The sequence below is a fragment of the Carassius carassius genome, chromosome 13, assembly GCF_963082965.1.
Source record: "Carassius carassius chromosome 13, fCarCar2.1, whole genome shotgun sequence".
Taxonomy (NCBI): domain Eukaryota; kingdom Metazoa; phylum Chordata; class Actinopteri; order Cypriniformes; family Cyprinidae; genus Carassius; species Carassius carassius.
This window is the reverse complement of record NC_081767.1, coordinates 15,905,890-15,918,974: the sequence shown is the minus strand read 5'-3', so window position 1 is coordinate 15,918,974 and position 13,085 is coordinate 15,905,890. Positions and strand designations below refer to the sequence as shown.

Here is a 13,085-nt window from a genome sequence, read left to right as displayed (position 1 = left end):
TGTTATGCCTAATCTAAAGGCCTTTGCGATGTTAAATTGCTAAGATTTTGAGTTTTCGTTAAAGGGTGTGTCCGTGGCGGCCTGGCGAATTTCGATGATTCGCCATGAAAAATGAAGTTGCTATAACTCAGACATACAATGTCCAATGTGTCCAAAACTTCACATGTTTAATAAGACTCCTGACCTGAACAGATTGACATGCCCAAATTCTGTTATAGTCATAGCGCCACCTATAGGCAACAGGAAGTGACATATTTTACACTGCGACTAACTACTCCTAAAAATTTTATGACATCTATGTCTTTTTTGTGGTCAGTCTAATCTAAAGGCCTGTGCGATGTTAAATTGTGAAGATCTTGAGTTTTCGTTAAAAGGCGTGTCCATGGCGCCATGACGAAGTTCCATGTCTCGCCATGGGAATAAAATATGTTATAACTCAGGCATAAAATGTCCGATCTTCCCCAAACTTCACATGTGTGATAAGAGTCCTGGCCTGAACACATCTGTAGGCCAATATTCCATCGGGTGTGGCAAAATGGCTCGATAGCGCCACCTATACACTTTCAACATAGCGCGCCTCGAGCTCCGTTTCAAGTACATGTACAAAAATTGGTACACACATGTAACACACCAGTACCTACAAAAAAGTCTCTTGGTACGAAATCCTAATCCCAACAGGAAGTCGTTTTTTTTTTCAAATTTCCCTGCAAAATTGGCGTTGTTTTTGCCATTTTCAGGGGTTGTACTTTAACGAACTCCTCCTAGAGATTTATTCGGATGAACACCAAACTTGGTCAGTGTAATCTAAAGCCATTTGCTATGTTAAATTGCGAAGGACTTGAGGTTTCGTTAAAGGGCGTGTCCATGGCGGCCTGACAAATTTCGATGTTTCGCCATGAAAAAGGAAGTTGCTATAACTCAGACATACAATGTCCAATCTGCCCCAAACTTCACATGTTGGATAAGACTCTTGACCTGAACAGATCTACATGCCAATATTCAGTTATAGTCATAGCGCCACCTATTGGCAACAGGAAGTGAAATATTTTACACTGCGACAAACTACTCCTAGAAATTTTTTGACATCAATGTTATTTATTGTGGTCAGTCTAATCTAAAGACCTGTGTGATGTTTAGTTGTGAAGATCTTGAGTTTTCGTTAAAAGGCGTGTCCATGGCGCCGTGACGAAGTTTGATGTGTCGCCATGGGAATAAAAGATGTTATAACTCAGGCATAAAATGTCCGATCTTGCCCAAACTTCACATGTGTGATAAGGGTCCTGGCCTGAACAGATCTGAAGGCCAATATTCCATTGGGTGTGGCAAAATGGCTCGATAGCGCCACCTATACATTTCCAACAGAGTGCATATACACTTTTAACGGAGTGCGCCTCAAGCTATGTTTCACGTACATGTACAAAAATCGGTACACACATGTAACACACCAATATCTACGAAAAAGTCTCTTGGTACAAAATCCGAATCCAAACAGGAAGTCAGTTATTTAGAATTTTCTCTGCAAAATTGGTGTTGTTTTTGGCATTTTCAGGGGTTGTACTTTAACGAACTCCTCCTAGAGATTTATTCAGATCAACATCAAACTTGGTCAGTTAAATCTAAAGGCCTTTGCGAAGTTAAATTGGGAAGATCTTGAGGTTTCGTTAAAGGGAGTGTCCATGGCGGCCTGACAAATTTCGATGTTTCGCCATGAAAAAGGAAGTTGCTGTAACTCAGACATACAATGTCCAATCTGCCCCAAACTTTGAATGTTAGATAAGACTTCTGCCCTTAACAGATCTACATGCCCATATTCAATTATAGTCATAGCGCCACCTGCTGGCAACAGGAAGTGACATATTTTACACTGAGACAAACTACTCCTAGAGATTTTTTGACATTAATGTATTTTTGTGGTCAGTCTAATCTAAAGGCCTGTGTACTGTTAAATTGTGGCAATCTTGAGTTTTTGTTAAAGAGCGTGTCCATGGCAAAAATGACAAAATTTGATGTCTCGCCACAGCAAGAGAAGTTGTTGTAACTCGGGCATAAAATGTTTGATCTTCCCCAAACTTCACATGTTCGATAAGAGTGCAGCCCTGAACACATCTGAAGGCCAATATTCCATTATAGTGATAGCGCCACCTGCTGGCAACAGGAAGATTTGCACATATATGGAATAAACATTGATATATTCTACTTATATTTATGAGTTTAAACGCATATTTCTCACCGTTCACCTATTTACTAGAGTCACTCGCTGCCGGTGAGCCCGGGTGCGAGGGCCCGTTCATCGCTGCTTGCAGCTTTAATTATTATTATTATTATTATTATTCTTCTCTAAGATGAATCGCATTTTTGAGAGCCTAAACATGCTCGAAAAGTCATGAAACTTTGCATACACCTCAGAACTGGCGAAAATTTACGTCTGATATGGGTTTCAGAAGTGGGTGTGGCAAAATGGCTCGACAGCGCCACCTATACACGTTCAACGGTGTGCGCCTCGAGCTACGTTTCACGTAAATGTATGAAAATTGGTATACACATGTATCTCTCCAATACCTACAAAAAAGTCTCTTGGAGCAAAATCCGAAACCCAACAGGAAGTCGGTTATTTTTAATTTTATGAGCAAATTTTGTGTCATTTTTGACATTTCCATGCGTCGTATTTTAACGAACTCCTCCTAGAGATTAATTCAGATCAACACCAAAGTTGGTATGCCTAATCTAAAGGCCTTTGCGATGTTAAATTGCGAAGATTTTGAGTTTTCGTTAAAGGGCGTGTCCGTGGCGGCCTGGCGAATTTCGATGATTCGCCATGAAAAATGAAGTTGCTATAACTCAGACATACAATGTCCAATGTGTCCAAAACTTCACATGTTTAATAAGACTCCTGACCTGAACAGATTGACATGCCCATATTCAGTTATAGTCATAGCGCCACCTATAGGCAACAGGAAGTGACATATTTTACACTGCGACTAACTACTCCTAGAAATTTTATGACATCAATGTCTTTTTTGTGGTCAGTCTAATCTAAAGGCCTGTGCGATGTTAAATTGTGAAGATCTTGAGTTTTCGTTAAAAGGCGTGTCCATGGCGCCATGACGAAGTTCAATGTCTCGCCAAGGGAATAAAATATGTTATAACTCAGGCATAAAATGTCCAATCTTCCCCAAACTTCACATGTGTGATAAGAGTTCTGGCCTGAACACATCTGTAGGCCAATATTCCATCGGGTGTGGCAAAATGGCTCGATAGCGCCACCTATACACTTTCAACATAGCGCGCCTCGAGCTCCGTTTCAAGTACATGTACAAAAATCGGTACACACATGTAACACACCAGTACCTACAAAAAAGTCTCTTGGTACGAAATCCTAATCCCAACAGGAAGTCGGTTATTTTGAAATTTCCATGCAAAATTGGCGTTGTTTTTGCCATTTTCAGGGGTTGTACTTTAACGAACTCCTCCTAGAGATTTATTCGGATGAACACCAAACTTGGTCAGTGTAATCTAAAGCCATTTGCGATGTTAAATTGCGAAGGACTTGAGGTTTCGTTAAAGGGCGTGTCCATGGCGGCCTGACAAATTTCGATGTTTCGCCATGAAAAAGGAAGTTGCTGTAACTCAGACATACAATGTCCAATCTGCCCCAAACTTCACATGTTGGATAAGACTCTTGACCTGAACAGATCTACATGCCAATATTCAGTTATAGTCATAGCGCCACCTATTGGCAACAGGAAGTGAAATATTTTACACTGCGACAAACTACTCCTAGAAATTTTATGACATCAATGTTATTTTTGTGGTCAGTCTAATCTAAAGACCTGTGTGATGTTTAGTTGTGAAGATCTTGAGTTTTCGTTTAAAGGCGTGTCCATGGCGCCGTGACGAAGTTTGATGTGTCGCCATGGGAATAAAAGATGTTATAACTCAGGCATAAAATGTCCGATCTTGCCCAAACTTCACATGTGTGATAAGGGTCCTGGCCTGAACAGATCTGAAGGCCAATATTCCATTGGGTGAGGCAAAATGGCTCGATAGCGCCACCTATACATTTTCAACAGAGTGCATATACATTTTTAACCGAGTGCGCCTCAAGCTATGTTTCACGTACATGTACAAAAGTCTGTACACACATGTAACACACCAATATCTACGAAAATGTCTCTTGGTACAAAATCCGAATCCAAACAGGAAGTCAGTTATTTAGAATTTTCTCTGCAAAATTGGTGTTGTTTTTGGCATTTTCAGGGGTTGTACTTTAACGAACTCCTCCTAGAGATTTATTCAGATCAACATCAAACTTGGTCAGTTAAATCTAAAGGCCTTTGCGAAGTTAAATTGGGAAGATCTTGAGGTTTCGTTAAAGGGAGTGTCCATGGCGGCCTGACAAATATCGATGTTTCGCCATGAAAAAGGAAGTTGCTGTAACTCAGATATACAATGTCCAATCTGCCACAAACTTCACATGTTTGATGAGACTCCGAACCTGAACAGATTGACATGCCAATATTCAGTTATAGTCATAGCGCCACCTATTGGCAACAGGAAGTGACATATTTTACACTGCGACTAACTACTCCTAGAAATTTTATGACATCAATGTCTTTTTTGTGGTCAGTCTAATCTAAAGGCCTGTGCGATGTTAAGTTGTGAAGATCTTGAGTTTTCGTTGAGGGGCGTGTCCATGGCACCGTGACGAAGTTTGATGTCTCCCCATGGGAATAAAAGATGTTATAACTCAGGCATAAAATGTCCGTTCTTCCCCAAACTTCACATGTGTGATAAGAGTCTTGGCCTGAACACATCTGTAGGCCAATATTCCATCGGGTGTGGCAAAATGGCTCGATAGCGCCACCTATACACTTTCAACATAGCGCGCCTCGAGCTCCGTTTCCCGTACATGTACAAAAATCGGTACACACATGTAACACACCAATACCTACAAAAAAGTATCTTGGTACAAAATCCGAAACCCAACAGGAAGTCGGTTATTTTTAATTTTATGAGCAAATTTTGTGTCATTTTTGTCATTTCCATGCGTTGTATTTTAACGAACTCCTCCTAGAGATTCATTCAGATCAACACCAAAGTTGGTATGCCTAATCTAACGGCCTTTGTGATGTTAAATTGCGAAGGACTTGAGGTTTCGTTAAAGGGCGTGTCCATGGCGGCCTAACAAATTTCGATGTTTCGCCGTGAAAAAGGAAGTTGCTATAACTCAGACATACAATGTCCAATCTGCCACAAACTTCACATGTTTAATACGACTCCTGACCTGAACATATTTACATGCCCATATTCAGTTATAGTCATAGCGCCACCTATTGGCAACAGGAAGTGAAATATTTTACACTGCGACAAACTACTCCTAGAAATTTTATGACATCAATGTTATTTTTGTGGTCAGTCTAATCTAAAGACCTGTGTGATGTTTAGTTGTGAAGATCTTGAGTTTTCGTTAAAAGGCGTGTCCATGGCGCCGTGACGAAGTTCGATGTGTCGCCATGGGAATAAAAGATGTTATAACTCAGGCATAAAATGTCAGATCTTGCCCAAACTTCACATGTGTGATAAGAGTCCTGGCCTGAACAGATCTGAAGGCCAAAATTCCATTGGGTGTGGCAAAATGGCTCGATAGCGCCACCTATACACTTTCAACTGAGTGCATATACACTTTCAACGGAGTGCGCCTCAAGCTATGTTTCACGTACATGTACAAAAATCGGTACACACATGTAACACACCAATATCTACGAAAAAGTCTCTTGGTACGAAATCCGAATCCAAACAGGAAGTCAGTTATTTAGAATTTTCTCTGCAAAATTGGTATTGTTTTTGGCATTTTCAGAGGTTGTACTTTAACGAACTCCTCCTAGAGATTTATTCAAATCAACACCAAACTTGGTCAGTTAAATCTAAAGGCCTTTGCGAAGTTAAATTGGGAAGATCTTGAGATTTCGTTAAAGGGAGTGTCCATGGCGGCCTGACAAATTTCGATGTTTCGCCATGAAAAAGGAAGTTGCTGTAACTCAGACATACAATGTCCAATCTGCCCCAAACTTCACATGTTAGATAAGACTTTTGCCCTTAACAGATCTACATGCCCATATTCAAATATAGTCATAGCGCCACCTGCTGGCAACAGGAAGTGACATATTTTACGCTGAGACAAACTACTCCTAGAGATTTTTTGACATTAATGTATTTTTGTGGTCAGTCTAATCTAAAGGCCTGTGTAATGTTAAATTGTGGCAATCTTGAGTTTTTGTTAAAGAGCGTGTCCATGGCAAAAATGACAAAATTTGATGTCTCGCCACAGCAAGAGAAGTTGTTGTAACTCAGGCATAAAATGTTTGATCTTCCCCAAACTTCACATGTTCGATAAGAGTGCAGCCCTGAACACATCTTAAGGCCAATATTCCATTGTAATGATAGTGCCACCTGCTGGCAACAGGAGGATTGGAACATATATGGAATAAACGTTGATATATTCTACTTATATATATGAGTTTAAACGCATATTTCTCACCGTTCACCTCTTTACTAAAGCCACTCGCTGCCGGTGAGCCCGGGTGCGAGGGCCCGTTCATCGCTGCTTGCAGCTTTAATTCTTCTTCTTCTTCTTCTTCTTCTTCTTCTTCTTCTTCTTCTTCTTCTTCTCCCGAATGAATCGCATTTTTGAGGGCTTAAACATGCTCAAAAAGTCATGAAACTTTGCACACGCGTCAAATCTGGTGAAAATTTTCGTCTGATATAGGATTCAGAAAAGGGTGTGGCAAAATGGCTCGACAGCGCCACCTAAACTAAGAAAATCAACAGCCTTCCAGCTATGTTTCACGTACATGCACGAAAATTGGCACACATATGTAACACACCAATACCTACAAAAAAGACTCTTGGAGCAAAATTCTAAACCCAACAGGAAGTCGGTTATTTTTAATATTATGAGCAAATTTTGTGTAATTTTGGTCATTTCCATGTGTTGTATTTTAACGAACTCCTCCTAGAGATTTCTTCAAATCAACACCAAATTTGGTATGCCTAATCTAAAGGCCTTTGCGATGTTAAATTGCGAAGATCTTGAGTTTTCGTTGAAGGGTGTGTCCGTGGCGGCCTGGCGAATTTCGATGATTCGCCATGAAAAATGAAGTTGCTATAACCCAGACATACAATGTCCAATCTGCCCCATATTCAGTTATAGTCATAGCGCCACCTATTGGCAACAGGAAATGACATATTTTACACTGCGACCAACTACTCCTAGAAATTTTATGACATCAATGTCTTTTTTGTGGTAAGTCTAATCTAAAGGCCTGTGCGATGTTAAGTTGTGAAGATCTTGAGTTTTCGTTAAAAGGCGTGTCCATGGCGCCGTGACGAAGTTCGATGTCTCGCCATGGGAATACAAGATGTTATAACTCAGGCATAAAATGTCCGATCTTCCCCAAACTTCACATGTGTGATAAGAGTCCTGGCCTGAACACATCTGTAGGCCAATATTCCATCAGGTGTGGCAAAATGGCTCGATAGCGCCACCTATACACTTTCAACATAGCGCGCCTCGAGCTCCGTTTCACGTACATGTACAAAAATCGGTGCACACATGTAACACACCAATACCTACAAAAAAGTCTCTTGGTACAAAATCCGAATCCCAACAGGAAGTCGGTTATTTAGAATTTTCTCTGCAAAATTGGCGTTGTTTTTGCCATTTTCAGGGGTTGTACTTTAACAAACTCCTCCTAGAGATTTATTCAGATCAACACCAAACTTGGTCAGTTAAATCTAAAGGCCTTTGCGATGTTAAATTGTGAAGATCTTGAGGTTTCGTTAAAGGGCGTGTCCATGGCGGCCTGACAAATTTCGATGTTTCGCCATGAAAAAGGAAGTTGCTATGACTCAGACATACAATGTCCAATCTGCCCCAAACTTCACATGTTAGATAAGACTTCTGCCCTTAACAGATCTACATGCCCATATTCAGTTATAGTCATAGCGCCACCTGCTGGAAACAGGAAGTGACATGTTTTACGCTGCAACAAACTACTCCTAGAATATTTCTCACCGTTCACCTATTTACTAAAGCCACTTGCTGCCGGTGAGCCCGGGTGTGAGGGCCCGTTCATCGCTGCTTGCAGCTTTAATTATTATTGGTTTTGTCTCGTCGTGCCAGGAAATGGCTTCACAGTATGGTAAGGGGTGTAAAATTTCTGTCACACCAGTCAGTCAGTATACACCTCACTCAAGGGCGTAGATTTGGTTTGAACATTGGGGGGGTTGAACGTTGTATGCTGCCCGTTATTTTTTTCAAAATAATTTTTTTTATGTGTATTGTTATTGGATAATTTATTCCTATCTATCTATCTATCTATCTATCTATCTATCTATCTATCTATCTATCTATCTATCTATCTATCTGGCAACATGCTTTAACTGATTACAAATTCAACATATACAAATATGAAAGAGACAACATTTAGACATTTATTTTAAGATTTTTACATTCCACCTTAATGCATTTTAATTTTTTTTTTAAAGGGAAACACATCTTTAAAACATTAAAGGCATTAATGTATAGCCTAACTTTACAAAGCTGCTGTTTTTCTATACTGTTTCCTATTTTATTTTATTGATTGAATGGCATATTCTTTACCTGATCACCTGCTCCTCCTCTCCCTCTGCTGACTTTTCTACCCTGCAGCTATATTTACCTCGAATCTGTTATAAAAACATGTTAAGAGATTATACACCTCATAACGTTATGAAATTTGTGTATAATCATCATTCAGAAAATTCTAACATAGTAGAGATTATCAAAAGAAAAAAATTAAGTATTGAAACCGCCAGTAGGCGGCAGTGTTTCACTGTTTTAATGAGTTAGCCAATTAAATCGTTAATTCATCCAATTCGTTCAAAAGTCAGATTAATTTAGTAAGAAAACAAACACCGATGTGAATACTTTTGTCGTTGATAATTACAGACACTATTGAAAAATATACTAGCAAAACAGACAGCTGCTTTGGTAACTTGTTTATACTGATAGTTATAGCTAAATACATTGCAATGGATTTAGCTAAAATATATGTGGTGTGTACTAACTATTACACAATATTCTCATACCTCATTCTCAGTACATGCTTTATTTATTTTTTTTTTTTTTGCATCACTCTCTGACCAGCAGTTAAATATAGTCCGCTGTGCAGCGCTTATCTTCATTTTTGGCGTTAACATTAACCGTGTGCTCTCCCATTCAAACACCACTCGCTTGTTTTGGTGAAAGTGCGACTCACTGGTTGGGCGTTACCAATCGGTTCAATGGAGGGGGAGTATTTTTTGTCTGATTTATTATGACATACTCATATTTGACTAGGAACAAAATTATTATTTTTACAAAATAAATGAATTCTATTTTTTCATATTATATTTTTTATTTGATCTACTGTGATTTTCATGTTGAAATATTGGGGGGGGGGGGGTTGTAACTGATGGATTTGAATATTGGGGGGGGGGGGGTTACCCCCCCCCCCCCCTTAAACTACGCCCCTGACCTCACTTTTCAGAATGACAAACTTTGTAAAGCTTTACGTGTTTAAACTGCATAAACACATTTCATTACACCATTAGCAATGTCATATGACCCCTTTAATGACATTTGAAAGCATTTCAAATCATATTAAATTATGATCTGTTAATCATAAAGTAATGTTTAATAAGTACATTAGTAAGCTTTAACAAGCATGATATCTCACATTTCTAGCTATGTGAATTTATATTAACTTATTATCTGTATGCATTATGTAATGCATTATATGTGCACTATATAAAGTGTTACCACATTGGATAATACGTTATGATAGACTAGCTATGAACAAATACACTTACTTAAACATTTGTGTTAACAATTTTTTTTTTCAGTTGTATGGCAGAATTATAATAATAATTAAAATAATTACAAAAGGGGTTTCTGTGCTTTGCTCTTGAAACCTAATGAACAAAAGTACATTTATACAACAGAATAATAAATGCTATTAAAAGTATTATATTCTTTTATTTAAACTTTCTATTTTTTTTTTCAAGATAACTAATGCCTTACAAAATTATTGTAAATTGTGGTAAATTAACATTATTGTTTTTTTTTTTTGTTTTTTTCCTAAACTAATTATGTATTCTACATGCCTTTCATCAAGGCTTATTACTTGTATTTACTCTTTACTTTTTAAAATGGTGTTCCCGGCTTCCAGGATTAAAATATCCCTATAGCAGAAACAGATTATTGGCATTTACCTTTAGTTGTCCTCCAGCCCAAATAATATTTTTAGTATTAATCATTAAGCGTTGGAGAGGGGGAAGGGAGGCATCATAGTATCCCACGGATTTAAATTGGAATAATCCATCAGAGTCCTGCTGCCAGTTCACAACTTCATATTGGGCTACTGCACCACCAGTGCTGTCAAACCACACATGATCTCCTGTCTTTATAGTGAAATTTACATTTTTCAGAGCCTCAACAACCTAGCAAAAAAAAAAGAGACAGTTTTGTTATTATCATTGAGACATTTAAAATGTGTAACAAAAATAATGTTCCCTCTTTTTTATTTTATCTTTTATGTCTTTAATTTTTTACCTCTTGTGGTTGTATCGTCAGGCTTTTCTCACATCCTTCTTGTTCACTGCACTTAAGCAGACTGTGTAGTGAATGAGCTACAGCATGAACTGCTTTATAGACATTGCTTGCATATCTTTGTTCAAGTATGTCTTCATTGTAGTTTTTTTGCTCAAGTAGTTCCTCATATCTGCTGCAGTTTAATGCATATTGAGAAAAATTTTCCTCACTCTGTGAGCATGGAAAAGCTGTATCCCAGAATTCTTTCATAACATAATCTGCAAACCCTTCAATATAGATTTGTCTCACTGCAAATCCAAGTGACCCTCCCAACGAATTAAAACTATTTGGGGTGATGTAATTCTTTGTAGTTATCCATGACTCCACACCAATCATTTGAAAGCCTGCAATTTTCTGAATACTTAACTGATCAATAAGTAAGCCCATCTCAACAAATGAAACAAATGAAACAATCACTTTTGCTGTGCCTTTTTTAATTATGTCTACCACTTTTTTTAGTTTTTCTGTCTCTGTTCTGTAGAATTTCACAGAGTACTCCACACAAATCCCCTCCTCCTGGGCTATTTGAAGAAATGCGCCCATTCCATTGTTTCCATAGTCATTGTCACTGTTCACAGCTCCTACCCAGGACCATCCAAAGTGCTTCACTATGTATACAAGTGCTCTGCTCTGGTGGTAATCACTAGCAATAGTCCTGAAGAATGATGGGTAATATTTCCTATTACTGAGACATTCACAAGTGGCTGAGGGACTTATCTGAAAAAGAATGCACAGAAAAAAATGACAAAGTCAAATGGTAATCATCAAACCTTTAGTATTACTGCTCCTTACCACTGGAATTTTATAAGGTCCTGCAGTTCTTGACAGAATCACTGTGGCAGAAGATTCTGATTCTCCTATAATAGCATGTAAAGGAGTACGTCCATTGCATCTGTCTCTTGGTCCAAAGTCCTGACCATTCATCACTCCAATTGTTGCACTCATTGTAGACAATCTTGATCCGCAAGTATCATATATTCTATATCCAATAGTAACATTTGGAAGTAAACTTTCACTTCTGTTGATTTCCTCAATTGCGAAGATCATGATTTGCGCCAGACGAAAATCTCTCAGATTCACACTGTTAAATGAAACATTAAATTATTAGGCTAAACTAAATTTTATATATATAAGGTGGAGAAATAAGGGATAATAATTATTTATTTTCACATATGATTCAAACGATAAAATTACAGATGTTTTTGGTAGTTTGCTGTTGAAAAGAATTTATAGATGCAGATATATATATATATATATATATATATATATATATATATATATATATATATATATATATATATATGATCTTAATAAAATTAATAAGTATTATTATTATTATTATTTAAAAAACAGCTTGTGTTAAAATAGTTTTCTTATTAAACTTAAATTTTCTTAAATCATCATTGTAACACACCTTGAGCATAACAGATATTGAGGTTTTTGTGTAAACTCAAAAGAAGGTAGTGTCTCCTTTCTGTGGATTGCAAAAATCCCTCCAATAGTTACATCTCCGTCCTTGGAAAGCAGCGGGTATTTAGGGTCTCCCATTTTATAACAAGGAGTGTTTTCTGCCTTTGTATGAAGCTGATGGAAAAGGAGTGCGTAAAGAAAGAGAAGCATCCCAAATGATTGACCTCCACAGCAGATGTCAAATGCGAATGATCTGATAGAACATTTGCACTCTTATAGACACAACCAATATGGTTGAATGAAAGAGAACATGGCCCAAGACCTCATAGGACATGAAATTAACCAGGTCATGCATGCTTGTGATAATTATTGACAGAATCTTATTATTTTCTCATGCTGTCAGAAAATGTTAAGTATTCCTCTTCTGTCTATATTCAAAGTTATTTTTGTACTTCTATTTATAGGCTGCCATTCTGAACTGTCTTACAGACCGAGTACAACTGTGTAATATTCACCTATAAGAAGAAAGTAATCACTTAATTTTCACAGGTTTAAAGGCTACAGTATGTGTTTCTTTTCATGATTTAATTAATCTTGATTTCTTAAAATTAATTAACTAAATGTGATTTTTCTGGGCCCATTGGTGCAAACTGCTGTGTGCTAAATGTACACAGGACTATAAAAACAAAGATACAAATTTTCCTAATGAACTACGGTTTCAGTTTGTTTCTCCAAATCCTAACGATGCCTTGAGAACACACCGAATATATGGGACGAGTTGCAATGTCTTATTTTAAGACACATTTGAGTTCTTAAAAAAAAAAAATCTTGAAGTTCATTAATCAAAATTTCACATTTTTTTAAGGAATTTAAATCATTTCCATAGACAGTCACAGACAAATAAGCTGTGAAGGAATAAATAAACTATAAGTGGATAAAATTCTTTGTTTGGTAATAATTATGATGAATGGCAGTATTCACATGGGTATTTGTTTATTTTATA

At 37.6% G+C, this 13,085-nt stretch overlaps 1 protein-coding gene across 1 annotated transcript in view; it reads right to left on the bottom strand.

Annotated features, from left to right (window-relative positions):
* The window catches only part of LOC132155622 (extracellular calcium-sensing receptor-like), a 44,275-nt gene extending 31,983 nt beyond the window's left edge, over positions 1-12,292 (bottom strand). Inside the window, exons 1-4 of the mRNA XM_059564359.1 lie at positions 12,087-12,292; positions 11,465-11,753; positions 10,634-11,389; positions 10,294-10,521 (exon numbers count right to left, since the gene is read on the bottom strand). Coding sequence (XP_059420342.1) covers positions 10,294-10,521; positions 10,634-11,389; positions 11,465-11,753; positions 12,087-12,292 — 1,479 coding nt within the window. The remainder of the gene's footprint in view (positions 1-10,293; positions 10,522-10,633; positions 11,390-11,464; positions 11,754-12,086) is intronic.
* Between the last annotated feature and the right edge of the window lie 793 nt (positions 12,293-13,085).